This window comes from Callithrix jacchus, chromosome 22, assembly GCF_049354715.1.
Source record: "Callithrix jacchus isolate 240 chromosome 22, calJac240_pri, whole genome shotgun sequence".
NCBI lineage: Eukaryota > Metazoa > Chordata > Mammalia > Primates > Cebidae > Callithrix > Callithrix jacchus.
In genome coordinates this window covers 3,533,961-3,549,199 of record NC_133523.1, presented here as the reverse complement: position 1 = coordinate 3,549,199, position 15,239 = coordinate 3,533,961, and the positions used below count along the sequence as shown (strand labels likewise).

Below are 15,239 nucleotides of genomic sequence, written 5' to 3'. Positions count from 1 at the left end.
ACTCAACCACCCATCATACACCCATCCATCTACCCACACATCCATCCACCTGTCTTGCCCACCCATCCACCTGTGCACCCACCTATTCACCCATCCACCTACTCATCCACGCACCAATCATACACCCACCATCCACTCATCCATGCATCCATCCATCCACCCATGTGTCCATCCACCCACACATCTAACCTGTCTACTCACCCGTCTATCCATCCATTCACCTACTATCCACTCATCCATCCACCCATATATCCATCCACCCATCTACCTAATCATCCATCCATCCATCCATCCACTCACCATCCCCTGATCCACCCATCCATCCACCTACCAATCCATCCATCCATCCGCCAACCCATCCACTTATCTATCCATCTCCCACCCATCCTCATGTCATCCATCCACCCATCCAGGTCTCCATTCATCCATCTCTCCATCCACTGGTCCACTGATCAATCCAGTCACACATTCATCCGGCCCTCCATCCACTTACCACTGATCCATCAATCTGTCTCCCTACCCACCATCCATGCACGCATCCATCCACCCCTCCCCTATACTCAACAAACCCAGGCTGAAGGAGGTGGCAGGAGCTGTGGAGAAGGATTACTGCATGGAGCCCCCCGACGGCTGTCCAGGCCCCATGCACGTCCCCATGAGCAGGTGCCAGGAGGCAGAGTTCACCCGCTGGCCACCCTTCACAAGCTGGCTGAGAAGCTGGCCCAGGAGCTTGAGAGCGCAGGTGCCCAGCCTCTGTCTCAGGCTGACCATGTGCTGGCCCTCTGGGCCCTGAGCCTCATCACGGCTTCTGCAGTGACAGCTCTTAGATGACACTGCCCTTAAACAAAGGCAGGCCAAATGTCCAGGGACCTAGCTGGCTGAGCCAGTGACGCTGGGGGACAGACTCACGGGGACACACTGGCCCTCCTGTCCACCCTGGCACAGTGGGCCGAGGTTTCGAGTTTGCATGCACGGGTTCAGTCCTGCCTCACCCGCTAGCTGTGTGATGCGGGTCCTGGTTTGCTCAGGGCTGAGGGCTGGTCCCAGTGCTAAGACCAGAAAAGTCCCGGGCAGACAAGGGCTTTTCCCTCTCTGAGCCTCAGCAGCCTCCTCCAGACAACAGGCACCTTTTCCCAGAGGGGCGTGAGGGCCCCGAGCACCCACAGCGGTGAACAGTGGCATCTGGAAGGCAGGCATACAGCTGGCACTCCATTATTGCTGGGCTCTCAGCTGAGTTTCCCATGGAGCCAGCCTTTGAGGACACACAGAGAGGGGTCTGGCCAGGCTGGGCATAGCCCCCACCCCAGGACTCCCAGGCTACCCTCCCATCTTACCCAAGCAGAGCCCGAGCTGAGACAGAAATGTCCCAAGGTCACACCGACCTCCTGTATGGCCCCTTAAAGCCCTGTGCACCCTCCAGCCTCACTTCCCCCAGCAGCACCTGAAGCAGGTTAGTGGTTCTTTCTGGGGGAAAATTGAAGGGTGGAGTCTGGAAGGGCCCGGAGTGGCCTGGCCCCTGGCTAATCCGAAGCAGGGAACCACCTGTCCCCGTGGCCCTGCCCACCCGGCCCACGCTCCTAATCCGGCTCTCTAAGCTGACACAGCGTCTGCGGCTTCTGCTTGTCCAGCTAAGTCACCCAAAGCCCCCTGCACCTCACGCCGAATCCTTCCTGTGGCCTCGTAACCCACCTGGCCAATTACTTAATTGCGGCCTGAGACCTGAAGCAGCTCATAATGAAGCCATCGGAGGAATTACGTCTCCCCTCCCCCCAGCCCTGTCCCTGCAGCGGCCACAGGCCTGGCTCCGCCCTGGACACACAGCCTGGTGGGCCCACCATGCTGATGGGAAACTGAGGCCGGGGGAGGCACTGGGAGCCTCACAAGGTGCAGCTGCCCCTGTGGCCCGGGCCTGAACCCGTGTCCCTCCCCACCTGCCCACCTGAACTTGGCTCCAGGGATGGGGCAGCCACAGCCGGTCCTGGGCCAAAGCCACCTGCTCCCTGGGGTCTGACCCAGACTCCTCTGGGGCCTGGGCACCTGATTTCTCGAGTGTGAGTGTGTGAGCGTGTGTGTGTGATGTCTTTCTCTGTCTCTTTCTTTATTTTTTTTTTATTTTTTATTTTTGAGACAGAGTTTTGCTCGTTACCCAGGCTGCAGTGCAATGGCGCGATCTCGGCTCACCGCAACCTCCGCCTCCTGGGTTCAGGCAATTCTCCCGCCTCAGCCTCCCTAGTAGCTGGGATTCCAGGCACGCGCCACCATGCCCAGCTAATTTTTTGTACTTTTAGTAGAGACGGGGTTTCACCATGTTGACCAGGATGGTCTCGATCTCTTGACCTCGTGATCCACCCACCTCGGCCTCCCAAAGTGCTGGGATTACAGGATTGAGCCACCGCGCTCGGCCGTCTCTTTCTTTATGTGTGTGTCTCTCTTTCTTCAAAGCCACCAGGCCAACGTTCCGGACGGATCTCTCTACTTCACTGGGGCCATCCACAGGCCCGGGGTTCCCCTCACTCCACCACAATCACCTCCCCGCTGTCCTCTGTGTCACTAAATCAGGCCTCCCCTCACCTCTGCTTCCCGCTGTCCCTGGAGGGCCCCCTCCTCTCTGTGTCTAGGGCCCTCCCCTGCCTGAGCTCCAGCCTCCTGGCTCCATGGACTTGGGGAATCCTGGTCTTGGGGCTTCCCGGAGGAGCCGGCTCCACCTGAGGCCTCCGCCTCTGAAACAGTCCCACCTCCCAGCCCAGAACTGGCCTGGGCATTGCCCTTGCCCCCCCAGGCCCACACCCTGCCCCTCAAACTTCCTTCCTCTGGAATCACTCCCCACCCCCTTCTGTCCTCCCCACCGCCCCGGCCCTGGTTTCTCAGCTGCTCTTCACTGAGGTTTGTATAAGACGCCACTGTATCCCGGCTCCGAAGCCTCCCATGGCTCCCCAGCACCGCAAACTTCACACCCAACGTGTCCAGAACCTGCGGCTTTGTGCCCCGTCTTCCATTCTCACCATCTTCCTTAACATAGCACCTTCCTGGCCAGCTGTGGTGGCTCACACCTGGAATCCCAGCATTTCGGGAGGCCAAGGCAGGCAGAGCACCTGAGGTTGGGAGTTCAAGACCAGCCTGGGCAACACGGTGAAACCCGTCTCCAGTAAAAATATAAAAATTAGCTGGGTGTGGTGGCGCGTGCCTGTAATCCCAGCTACTGGGGAGTTTGAGGCATGAGAGTCGCTTGAACCCAGGAGGCGGAGGTTGCAGTGAGCCGAGACTGCACCACTGCACTCCAGCCTGGGCGACAGATGGAGATCCAGTCTCAAAAACACAAAAATAGGCTGGGTGCAGTGGCTCACACCTGTAATCCCAGCACCTTGGGAGGCCAAGGCGGGTGAATCACGAGGTCAGCAGTTCAAGACCAGCCTGGCCAATATGGTGAAATCCTATCTCTACTAAAAATACAAAAATTAGCCAGGTGCGGTGGCGCGCACCTGAAATCCCAGCTACTCAGGAAGGTGAGGCAGGAGAATAGCTGGAACCTGGAAGGCGGAGGTTGCAGTCAGCTGAGATCTCGCCACTGCACTCCAGCCTGGGGGACAGAGCGAGACTCCATCTCAACAAAAAAACCTAAATTAAATAGCAACCCATCTTGCCCCACACTCCCCTCCCCCTGTGGGTTTTCTCTCTAGGCTCGTGGACGCTGGACACGCTCTGCATTTTAACACGGTTGTCTGTCTGCCCCGCTAGAAACTGCTCTGTGATGTCTGTCTGTTTTGGTCACTACTGCTGTGAGCAGTACCTGGTACACAGTAAGTGCTCAATAAATGTTTATTGGCATAAATAGTGAACTTTGTTTTTTAGATGGAGTTTACTCTTTTGCCCAGGCTGTAGTGCAGTGGTGCAATCTCGGCTCACTGCAACCTCCGCCTCCCCCAGGTCCAAGCGATTCTCCTGCCTCAGCCTCCCAAGTAGCTGGGATTACAGGTGCCCGCCACCACACCTGGATAATTTTTGTATTTTTAGTAGAGAGGGTTTTGCCATGTTGGCGAGGCTGGTCTCAAACTCTCAACCTCAGGTGATCCACCCGCCTCAGCCTCCCAAAATGCTGGGATAACAGGCGTGAGGCTCCAAGCCCAGCTGTGAATGGTGAACTTCTATTCATACCTCAAGACCCAGCTAAAAGGGCCCCCGCCCCTTGTGTCCCGAGGAGCCAACTGCAGTGCCTTCACCTCTGGGAACTCAGCTTCCCCAACCCCCTCTGACATCTGTGAGTCCTAAGCCCCCTTTTACTGCTTCTGGCTGATAATATGAACAGTGGGCATTCACTAAGTGCTCCCTGTATGCCAATCCCTGTGCAATGCTCTGAAAAAGTGAAATACCCCCCAGGGCAGGTCCTATTGTGGCAGTTTTACAGCCGGGGAAACTGAGGCCCAGAGAGGGAGAGGCCCTTGGCATCCTATGGCGAGGGGCAGTGGAGCCTGGCCGACCCAGCCACCCCCTCAGAGCCCCAGCCCTCCGCCCACCTGCCCTCCCTCGTGGCTCAGAACAGCCTGAGTCGGAGCAGGAGGGGCCGCGTCAATTAAGCACCTGGAGCTAATCCTCACCCCTCCCCCAACCCCGACCTGGCTGGGGGCTGGCAGGGCCAGGTCACGGCAGACGCGGCGCCCGGCCGCCGGGGCAGGTGCCCCGTGGAGATCGACGGAGGGGCTGCTGTGGGCGGTGAGTGTGGGACAGGCAGCGGTGGGCCTGGATGGGAGGTGGTGGGGGCACAGATCCCCCCAGGGTGGAGGGCTTAGGATGAGGGAGAGATCCTGCCCTCCTGGGTGAGGCATCCTCGACCCCCCCATCACACACACACACAGACACACACACACACACACACGCCATGACAGTCACAGAGAGGGGAAGAGAAAACAGGGACGGTGACACATGCAGAGGGAAGGAAGAGCAGACAGAGGCCCCGTGGGAGACCCCCAAGCCCAGGATCCCAGCCGGGGATGTGGAGCCCATGCCAGCCCCAGTGGAGGGAGCGGATTTCCCTGGAGCCGTTAGGCAAGCCTGGGGCTCCCCTGCCCTGTCCCTGCCCCCAGCCGCCTCCCCACCATCTGTTCCGCTGCCATCCCTCCAGGTGGGAGCCATGTTCCTGAGCCCAGGCGAGGGGCCGGTGGCCGAGGGTGGGGGTCTGGGGCCGGGCGAGGAGGCCCCCAAGAAGAAGCACCGGAGAAACCGCACGACCTTCACTACCTACCAGCTGCACCAGCTGGAGCGGGCATTCGAGGCCTCCCACTACCCGGATGTGTACAGCCGTGAAGAGCTGGCGGCCAAGGTGCACCTGCCTGAGGTGCGGGTACAGGTGAGGGCACCCCCCCAACATCTCCCACCACCTAGGGAGGGAGGCGAAGTGAGATCCTGACCCTCCCCATGCATGAGCAGAAGAGAGGCTGGGAAGGCTTTCTGGAGTAGGGGCTGTGGGAGCTGAGGTTTTGACGTTTGAGTAGGAGTGTGCCAGTTGGGAAGGAAACGGCATTTTTCTAGGTATCCCAAACAGTGTGTGCAAAGATGTGGAGGGGATAAGTTGGAGGCGTTTCCCTTGAGCTGAGTGTGAGGTGGGTGAAGGGGGAGGCAGAGAATGGTTCGGGTAACGGCGCTTTCGAAGGCCTTGAAGGCCAAGTTGGGCAGCTCAGGCTTCTTGCTGACGGCCACGGGAGACCAGGGAGGGGAGTGAGGAGTCCGAGGGGAGCCTGGGCTTAGGCAACGGTTGGGAGGGGCTGGATCCTTTTCAGGCTCGTCGTCTTGGGTGGAACAGTGAAAGAGCAGGTGGGAGTCGGGTCAGACGGGAGGCAGAACCCCCAGGCTGGGGTGTGCAGAGAGGCTCCAGGGGAGGGACTGGGCTCACAGCACCCTCCGGCACCCTCCAGGTGTGGTTCCAGAACCGCCGGGCCAAGTGGCGGCGCCAGGAGCGGCTGGAGTCGGGCTCAGGTGCCGTGGCAGCCCCGAGACTCCCCGAGGCCCCAGCGCTGCCGTTCGCCCGCCCCCCGGCCGTGCCCCTGCCCCTGGAGCCCTGGCTGGGCCCCGGACCGCCGGCTGTGCCAGGCCTGCCCCGCCTCCTGGGCCCGGGCCCGGGGCTGCAAGCGTCCTTCTCGCCCCATGCCTTTGGTCCCCCCTTCGCAGACGGCTTCGCCCTGGAGGAGGCGTCTCTGCGGCTGCTGGTGAAGGATCACGCGCAGGCTCTGGACAGGGCCTGGCCACCAGCCTGAGCCTGCGCCCTCCCAGGCCCCCTCCTCGGCCCCACCCGAGAGCCGGGGACGTGCCCTGGTGACAGCCACCACGCCTTGGGCTAGGCCGAGGTCACGGAGCAAACACGGTCAGACCAGGCCATTGCTGGGGAGCGGGACCAGAGAGGCGTCCTGCTGGGTCCCCGGCCCCCACCCCCCATCCCCCACCCCATCACCACCCATCCTGCTGGCAGTGGACGGGCTCTGAGTGTCAGGCAGGAGGTGTTCTGAGCATTCCCAGGCCCGGGGCAGGGTCCTCCTCCCCTCCTCAGGCCTCAGTCTCCCCGTCTGTCAAGTGGGCATAGGCGTGTCTGAGATTCCCGGGCTGCGAGGCTGTGGGTGACTGGGCCGATGACTCTGTGACATGAGTCTAAGTCTCTCTGCCTGCCCCCGATCCCTGTCGGCAGAGATACCCGCTCTCCAGGGCTCCCTGACCCCAGGAGATGATCAATAGCAGCTCAGGCGAGCCTGGCCTCCATTCACCGTGTGCCCCCACTCCAGTCCGTCCTAGACCTCGGCCACAGCCGTCAGCCCATTCTACGGAGAGGGAAAGCGGGGCTCAGGCAGGAAGCCCGAGCTTGCATGGCCAGGAGTGGGTGGAGCTGCCTTTCAGACCCACCCCTGTCCCCACCGTCCAAGGCACAGCGGCAGGTTCTGGAGGGAGGGTGGGTCCTGGGCCAGGGACTGCTGGGACCCTGGTGCAGAGGCGGGCGAGGCTGAGGCAGTGTCGTCATTGTCAGCCCCTGCTCCTCACGGCCCTGCCCACCGCAGGCCCCGTGCATGTCCTGCAGTAGCACGGCCAGCATCTGCTCTCTCCAACCCGGTCGTAGGGCAGCAGGAGAGGCTGGAGCCACAGGATGGGACAGCCTGGGCCAGGGCCGCCCCCCAGGCCGGGGTAGGAGCTGCGGCGGCCACCCTCCCTGCCTCCAGCCCAGGCTCCCAGATCGCTCCCAGGTCACTGGGGCACCTCATCTCCAGGAGGCACCTCACACCAGTCCTGAGGCCCAACGCCCAGCCACCACCCAGTGTCACTGTGCACCGGTCACTCGGGACATGGCAGTCAGCACGTGAAAAATGTGTTCTTTAAAAGCTAAACCAGGCCAGGGGCGGTGGCTCACGCCTGTAATCACAGCGCTTCGGGAGGCCGAGGCGGGAGGATCGCTTGAGCCCAGGAGCTGGAGACCAGCCTGGGTGACACAGCAAGACCCTGTCTCCACGACACTTTCTAAAATTTGCCGGGTGGGGTGGAGCACACCTGTCATCCCAGCTGCCCCAGAAGCTGAGGCAGGAGGATGGCTTGAGCCCCGAAGGTCGAGGCTGCCGTGAGCTGTGATCACGCCACTGCACTCCAGCCCGGGACACCCAGCCAGACCCTGACTCAAAACCAATAAATAAAAAAGCAAACCTAAAACGTAGACTTCAGTGATCAGTGATGGGGACAAAAAGAAACAGGAAGGGCAGACGGGGAGTGTGGCGGGGCTGCGGTTTTACCAGGGAGTTCTGGAGGAGGGGAGGCTGGCGTGGAGGCGGGGGGTGGGAGGGAGCTGGTCTGGGGGAAAGGGAGCTGTGCAAGGCCCTGGGGCAGGACCATGCCTGGTGCATTGGAGGAACGGAGGGGAGGCCTGTGTGGCTGGAGCAGAGTGAGGAGGTGAAGGAAGGAAGTGACAGAGGAGGCCAGGCAGGGCCGGTGGCTGTTACCACTTTTGAATTTTACCCAGAGAACCTTGGGGAAGCACAGGAGGGTGGGAACAGGGCTGGCACCGACTTTGGGGGGTGCAACCCAAGGCGTGCTCACACCCCACCTGTCCAGGGAGGGCGGGACAGCAGGTGCGCGGTAATCCGCTCCAGTCCCCTAAGAGGATGAAGCCAGGGTTTCCCTGGGAGGGCGGAATTAGCCTTGGACAGTGGAAGCAGGAGGGTGGGTGAGCCCAGCCCAAAGCCCCCAGGGCACCCACCTAGGAATGGGTGGGGCAGAGGGCGTGACCCTTGGGGTCTTTCAGGATAGGGGTCCATGACGAGATCCACCCCCACCAAGAGGCCCTATCACTCCCTAAGGAGGCGTCCCCTGCACCCCGCCTCGCCTCCTCCAATTGGTGGGCTCCAGGCCTCGGGATCCCGTCCCATTGGTCCCTCATCTCAGCCGGGCAGGGCAGAAGCGGGGACTGCAGGGAGTCCTGGCTGTGGGTCAGGGTCAGGGTGGGGGCAGGGTGAAGGTGCCGAAGGCAGACTCCAGACGGTGGACTGGGGGCGGGGGTTGAGACCTGGGCTCCAGTGGAGTGGACAGGAGGGCTTGGGGTGGGGAAGGAAGGCCCAGGCTCCTGGCCTCCGGGGATGGTCACGCTGTGACTGTGGCAGGAAGAAGGGGTGGTCCCTTCCCTCTGATCCTACTTGCTGCGCTGGTGGGGGACGTTGGCCAGGAGCCCTGCGGCTGCCCTGCCCATGAATGCCATCCCCAGGGGATCCAAGGACCCTGAGATAAAGAGAGCCACATGTCTGAATATGGAAGCACCTGGATCCAGCCACACCTGAAGCCATACCCCTTCCCCGGGACATCTCCTTTCTTTATTTTTTGACTGAGGCGTGCTTTGTCGCCCGGGCTGGAGTGCAGCAGCGCCATCTCGGCTCACTGCAGCCTCCACCTCCCCAGTTCAAGCGATTCTCCTGCCTCAGCCTCCAGAGTAGCTGGGACCACAGGCACGCAACACCACACCCAGTGAATATCGGTAGTTTTTTTTAGTTGAGACGGGGTTTCACCATGTTGGTCAGGCTGGTCTTGATCTCTTGACCTCATGATTCGCCTGCCTCGGCCTCCCAAAGTGCTGGAATGACAGGCGTGAGCCACCGCGCCCGGCCAACATCTCCGTTCTTGAAGCTCACAGTCTCCTTTCTGACTGGTGGCTTTGGTTAGGTTTGAGTCCCTTGCAACTGAGAGGCTTGGCTAGGACCCCCACCACCTCCAACGTGAGATTCAGAGCTGGGGCTTCGTGGGTGGTGTCAGGAATTCCAGGAGTTGGGGAGAGAAGCCAAGGGCTGGAGGTACAGGGGACCTGCAGACGGCCGGCCACTGGCGGGGTGGAGGCCGGGATGCCTGGGGTCTGAGGGGCCCACCTCCCTCGGGGCTGACGTCAGACAATAGCCGAGGGGGACCAGGGCGTACCCAGAGAGGTCTTTATTGCCCTCCATGGCCCTGGTCCAGCCCTGCTGTGGCGTCACAGGGAAACCAGGCTGGGGAGCCGCCTTTTGTCTCACAAAAGTCCACGTTCTCTGGGAAAATGGCAGGTCCTCGGGGCCGAGGTCAGGGTGCTGCGGTCGGGGATCCGGGGTTGGGGTCCGGGGTCGGGGGTCAGGGGTCGGGGATCTGGGGTTGAGGCCAGCATTGGGGATCCGGGGTCCGGGGCCCGGGGTCGGAGATCTGGGGTTGAGGCCAGCATCGGGGATCTGGGGTCCGGGGTCTGGGGTTGAGGCCAGCATCGGGGGTCCGGGGTCCAGGGTCGGGGATCTGGGGTTGAGGCCAGCATCGGGGGTCCGGGGTCCAGGGTCTGGGATCTGGGGTTGAGGCCAGCATCGGGGGTCTGGGGTCCAGGGTCTGGGATCTGGGGTTGAGGCCAGCATCGGGGGTCCGGGGTCTGGGGTTGAGGCCAGCATCGGGGGTCCGGGGTCAGGGGTTGAGGCCAGCATCGGGGGTCCGGGGTCAGGGGTTGGGGATCTGGGGTTGAGGCCAGCATCGGGGATCCGGGGTCTGGGGTTGGGGATCTGGGGTTGAGGCCAGCATCGGGGGTCTGGGGTCTGGGGTCAGGGGTTGGGGATCTGGGGTTGAGGCCAGCATCGGGGGTCCGGGGTCCGGGGTCCAGGGTCTGGGATCTGGGGTTGAGGCCAGCATCGGGGGTCCGGGGTCTGGGGTTGAGGCCAGCATCGGGGGTCCGGGGTCAGGGGTTGAGGCCAGCATCGGGGGTCCGGGGTCAGGGGTTGGGGATCTGGGGTTGAGGCCAGCATCGGGGATCCGGGGTCTGGGGTCTGGGGTCGGGGATCTGGGGTTGAGGCCAGCATCGAGGGTCCGGGGTCTGGGGTCAGGGGTTGGGGATCTGGGGTTGAGGCCAGCATCGGGGGTCCGGGGTCCGGGGTCCAGGGTCTGGGATCTGGGGTTGAGGCCAGCATCGGGGGTCCGGGGTCAGGGGTTGAGGCCAGCATCGGGGGTCCGGGGTCAGGGGTTGGGGATCTGGGGTTGAGGCCAGCATCGGGGGTCCGGGGTCCGGGGTCCAGGGTCTGGGATCTGGGGTTGAGGCCAGCATCGGGGGGTCCGGGGTCTGGGGTTGAGGCCAGCATCGGGGGTCCGGGGTCTGGGGTTGAGGCCAGCATCGGGGGTCCGGGGTCTGGGGTTGAGGCCAGCATCGGGGGTCCGGGGTCTGGGGTTGAGGCCAGCATCGGGGGTCCGGGGTCAGGGGTTGAGGCCAGCATCAGGGATCCAGGGTCTGGGGTCCGGGGTTGGGGGTCCAGGGTCGGGGATCCGGGGTCAGGGGTTGGGGATCTGGGGTTGAGGCCGGCATCAGGGATCCAGGGTCTGGGGTCCGGGGTCTGGGGTCGGGGGTTGGGGGTCGGGGCTGAGGTCGGGGCGCACCGCGCTAGAATTTCTTGTTCTTGCTCAGCCGGTTGTGGCGCCAGATGTTCTGTTTGCGCAGCAGCCGCCAGTACTCCCGGCTCTCGGGGTCCAGCTCCTCCAGTTTCTTCGGGGGGCCCACGTTCATCTCGAACAGCCTGACAGGGGCGCGGGCAGGAGTCAGAGCTACACGGCGACCCCCGGGGCTCCCTGGCGTCCTGGGTACCTCAGACAGGGCTGGGTCCCAGTCCCACGGCTCGGCTGCATGTCAGGCTGGTCCCTCCCCGACCCTGGGCTGGGTGGTCCCTGGCCTTGCTGCAACGGAGCCAGCCCCATCCCAACGGTATCAGCGCCAAGCCCCGTCCCGCCTCCAGCGCTGCCCACACTATGCCAGCTGCCCGCACATGCTCAGCCTTCCTGACCCTCCCCAGCCTTCAGATCAGCTTGCGGCCAGAGCAGAACGCTCCGAAGCCCACAGGCCCTGCCCTCGCCTCCGCCCTCTCTCCTGCTCCTCGCTGTGCTCCAGCCACACAGGCCTCCCGGCTGTTCCTCTAGCACCCCCGGTGCGGTTCTGCCCCAGGGCCTTTGCACGGGCTGGGCCCTCTGCCTGGAAAGCCCCTTCCACCCACTCATAGGCTTGGCTTCTGTGTCTCCTCCCCCAGACCTCAGACTAGAGCAGCCAAATGTCCCCGCTCTGTCACTCATCCTCCTTCCCCGTTCCCGGGAGTGTCACCACTGAGGCTGCCTGATTTCCTGCTTCCTGTCCACCTCCCCAGCAGGCTCCGCCGGGTGTAGAATTGGGCCTATTTCCAGTCCTTCCATGTTCCTGGAGCCTAGAACAGGGTCTGATATGGAGTCCGTGCTCAGTAAGTATTTGCAGGCTGGGCGCGGTGGCTCACACTTGTAATCCCAGCACTTTGGGAGGCCGAGGCGGGTGGACCACCTGAGGTCAGGAGTTCGAGACCAGCCTGACCAACGTGGTGAAACCCCGTCTCTACTAAACACACAAATCAGCCAGGCATGGTGGCGCATGGTGGTGACAGAGCGAGACTCCGTTTCAAAAAAAAAAAATTTTTTTTAAGTATTTGCTAAAGAAAAAAGAGCATTTATTTATTTAGAGATGGAGTTTCATTCTTGTCACCCAGGCTGGAGTGCAATGGCGCAATCTCAGCTCACCACAGCCTCCGCCTCCCCGGTTCAAGCAATTCTCCTGCATCAGCCTCCCACGTAGCTGGGATTACAGGCACGCGCCACCACGTTCAGCTAATTCTGTATTTTTAGTAGAGATGGGGTTTCACCATGTTGATCAGGCTGGCCTCAAACTCTTGACCTCAGGTGATCTGCCTGCCTCAGCCTCCCGAAGTGCTGTGATTACAGGCTCGAGCCACCGCACCAGCCAAAATGAGCATTGTTTTAGCTACTTGACAAGTGTTCTAATCTCATGAATCCCTCAGAGCCCTCGGATGGAGGGATGGGTCCCATCACCCCCTGTTAAAGATGGGACCACACAGGCGCAGAGCCCGGAAGCCAGGATGGGCAGGTGTCACTATCAGGCTCCTGGCTGCAGTGGGAATCCGCCTCTCCAGGAAGGGGTCCTCCTTCCTGGGGCAGAGGAAGGAAGAGTCGGTGTGGGATGACAGCCTGGCCCGCTCACCATCCAGGGTACTCAGCATTCGGTTTCAGGGGTACATCCTGCCCTTCCTTGTAGATGTTGACGCCCATGGCATACGTGGTGAGCTGGACGGGATCTGTGCACACCTCGGGGTCCTTGAGGGCATCGCTGGCCACTGCACCCTTTCCCGATTTGCCCATCTTCACAGCTGTGGGGAGGAGAGGGAGAGTCATTTCAACCGCCCTCCCAGAGCTCCCTGTCCGTGTCTCAGGTGGCCTCAGCCACGGGCTGGACTCTGCTACACTCAAAACTTTTTTTTTTTTTTTTGACAGAGTTTCAGTCTTGTTGCCCAGACTGGAGGGCAATGGCGTGATCTTGGCTCACTGCAACCTCCGCCTCCCAGGTTCAAGCTATTCTCCTGCCTCAGCCTCCTGAGTAGCTGGGAGTATAGGCATGCGCCACCACACGTGGCTAATTTTGTATTTTTAGTAGGGACGGAGATTCACCATGTTGGTTAGGCTGGTCTCGTGCTCCCAACCTCAGGTGATCAGCCTGCCTCAGCCTCCCAAAGTGCTGAGGCGTGAGCAACTGTGCTGGCTCAAAACTTTTTTTGAAGACAAGAGGATCTCAGCCAGGCACAGTGGTTGACGCCTGTAATCCCAGCACTCTGGGATGCCAAGGTGGGCGGATCACCTGAGGTCGGGAGTTCGAGACCAGCCTGGTCAACATGGTGAAATCTCATCTCTACTAAAAATACAAAAAATAAAAATAAAAAATAAAAAAATAGCTGGGCACGGTGGTGCATGCCTGTGATCCCAGCTACTTGGGAGGCTGAGGCAGGAGAACTGTTTGAACACAGGAGGCAGAGGCTGCGGTGGGCATCACTGCACTCCAGCCTGGGTGACACAGCAAGATTGTCTCAAAAAAATTTTGGAAAAAAATCTTTAAAAATTTAAAAATAGCTAGGTGCAGTGGCTCACACCTGTAATCCCAGCACTCTGGGAGGCCGAGGTCAAAAGATTGAGACCATCCTGGCCAACATGGTGAAACCCCATCTCTACTAAAATACAGAAATTAGCAGGGCATGGTGACACGTGTCTGTAGTCCCAGCTACTTGGGAGGCTGAGGCAGAAGAACTGCTTGAACCCAGAGGCAGAGCTTGCAGTGAGCTGAGAAAGCGCCACTGCACTCCAGCCTGGCACCTGGCGACAGAGCAAAACTGTCTCAAAAAAATAAAAATTAGGCCGGGCGCGGTGGCTCAAGCCTATAATCCCAGCACTTTGGGAGGTCGAGGTGGGTGGATCACAAGGCCAAGAGATCGAGACCATCCTGGTCAACATGGTGAAACCCCGTATCTACTAAAAATACAAAAATTAGCTGGGCATGGTGGCGCGTGCCTGTAGTCCCAGCTACTCGGGAGGCTGAGGCAGGAGAATTGCCTGAACCCAGGAGGCGGAGGTTGCGGTGAGCCGAGATCGCGCCATTGCACTCCAGCCTGGGTAACAACAGCGAAACTCCGTCTAAAAATAAATAAATAAATAAATAAATAAATAAAATTTAAAAATAAAAAGCAAAGACAGAGTCTCGCTCTGTCACCCAGGCTGGAATGCAGGAGCGCGATCATGGCACACTGCAGCCTCAAACTCCCAGGCTCAAGCAATCCTCCTGTCTCAGCCTCCCAAATAGCTGGGACCACAGGTGTGCGCCACCACACCCAATTTATTTTTTATACAAACAGGGTGCTGCTATGTTGCCCAGGCTGGTCTCAAACTCCTGGGTTCAAGTGACCGATCGTCCCTCCTCGGCCTCCCAAAGTGCTGGAAATAAAGGTGTGAACCCCCCTCCCTGGCCTCAAAATCACATTTGGACACAGCATTAAACACTGATGCCCGAGTGACCAAGTCGTTCCCTTTAAGTTATATTTTAGTTGCTTCTGTTTATGTCACTGAGAAAGTCTCCACTGGCTGCTATGCGGCTGTGTTTAAGGCTGAACATTCGCCAATTTCTCCCCTTCAACAGAGGAAATCAGGCAAGGCTGTATCCAGCTGAAACTTAATAACCTGGTTTTGTTCTTGCTGAAGTGGCTAAGACTGAAATGGGCTCCACGGTTTCCTTGAATTTTTGGTAACGGCTTGACCAAGGTCACCCAGCGATTTGGAGAAAGACAGAGACACAGGACTGGAACCCAAATTCATGACCTCCCCAGCCTCCCTGCAAAGCCCTTCCAACCCGCGCCTGCGCAGTGAAACGCGTGGGGGGGGTCTACGTAACCGACATCCTCCTCCCAGGCCGATTCGCCCCACACTGGCGCCTGCGCATTGAGTACAATGGCTAAGGTCTCTGAGAGACGCCCGCGCTCAAAGCGGCGCTGGGTCCCTCACACTGCGCCTGCGCTTGTAGCCTGACAGCCGTCGCTCTCTCGCCCTGCGCGTGCGCATTAAGTCTAGCACCACCTCTCCAACCAGCGCCTGCGCACTGCCAATTCCTCGGTGTACTCGCCGACTCTAGCTCTTAAACCCGCTCACCCGGTTTCTTGGCATAATCCCGGACCAGGAGTCTTCCAGGAGCGGCCGGCTCTAGGAACTCCCGGGCACCCCAACCGGCCCACGTCCGGGTAGCCCCGAAAAGGTGTCTGGTCGCCATGACGTATTGCAGGCAGCTTGCACGTGCAGGTTTCCGGGAGATGTCAGTGGCCCAAAGGGTGCTTGGGAGTTGTAGGCCCCGTGGAGGTGTCTGGGAAACGTAGTCTCCCAAGCTTTCATACTCTACG

The 15,239-nt window shown here is 60.5% G+C and overlaps 2 protein-coding genes across 3 annotated transcripts; one reads left to right on the top strand and one right to left on the bottom strand.

The window, feature by feature from the left end:
• The first annotated feature begins 4,642 nt into the window (after positions 1 to 4,642).
• Positions 4,643 to 6,378, top strand: RAX2 (retina and anterior neural fold homeobox 2). 2 transcript variants are annotated; one of them, XM_035286306.3, is made up of 3 exons: positions 4,643 to 4,707; positions 5,117 to 5,341; positions 5,907 to 6,378. In XM_035286306.3, exons 2-3 carry the CDS (start codon positions 5,126 to 5,128, stop codon positions 6,243 to 6,245), a joined length of 555 nt encoding a protein of 184 aa, XP_035142197.1. In that variant the 5' UTR covers positions 4,643 to 4,707; positions 5,117 to 5,125; the 3' UTR covers positions 6,246 to 6,378. The 2 variants fall into 2 exon arrangements, with proteins under 2 accessions (XP_035142197.1, XP_002761628.5); XM_002761582.7 differs by having other exon boundaries at positions 4,643 to 5,341.
• A 3,039-nt stretch (positions 6,379 to 9,417) lies between these two features.
• MRPL54 (mitochondrial ribosomal protein L54) lies at positions 9,418 to 15,157 on the bottom strand. Its single transcript, XM_002761595.6, has 3 exons — positions 14,995 to 15,157; positions 12,512 to 12,677; positions 9,418 to 11,015 (listed from the first exon to the last, which is right to left on the bottom strand). The coding sequence occupies exons 1-3, from the start codon at positions 15,110 to 15,112 to the stop codon at positions 10,883 to 10,885; spliced, it is 417 nt and encodes a 138-aa protein (XP_002761641.1). The 5' UTR covers positions 15,113 to 15,157; the 3' UTR covers positions 9,418 to 10,882.
• Positions 15,158 to 15,239: the final 82 nt, after the last annotated feature.

Coding starts and splice junctions, on each gene's coding strand:
- MRPL54 (XM_002761595.6), bottom strand. CDS start 15,112: ATGGCGACCAGACACCTTTTCGGGGCTACCCGGACGTGGGCCGGTTGG. Junction 12,678..14,994: donor GGATTATGCCAAGAAACCGG/GTGAGCGGGTTT, acceptor TCCTCCCCACAG/CTGTGAAGATGGGCAAATCG. Junction 11,016..12,511: donor AATGCTGAGTACCCTGGATG/GTGAGCGGGCCA, acceptor CGCCCCTGTCAG/GCTGTTCGAGATGAACGTGG.
- RAX2 (XM_002761582.7), top strand. CDS start 4,874: ATGACAGTCACAGAGAGGGGAAGAGAAAACAGGGACGGTGACACATGC. Junction 5,342..5,906: donor TGCCTGAGGTGCGGGTACAG/GTGAGGGCACCC, acceptor GGCACCCTCCAG/GTGTGGTTCCAGAACCGCCG.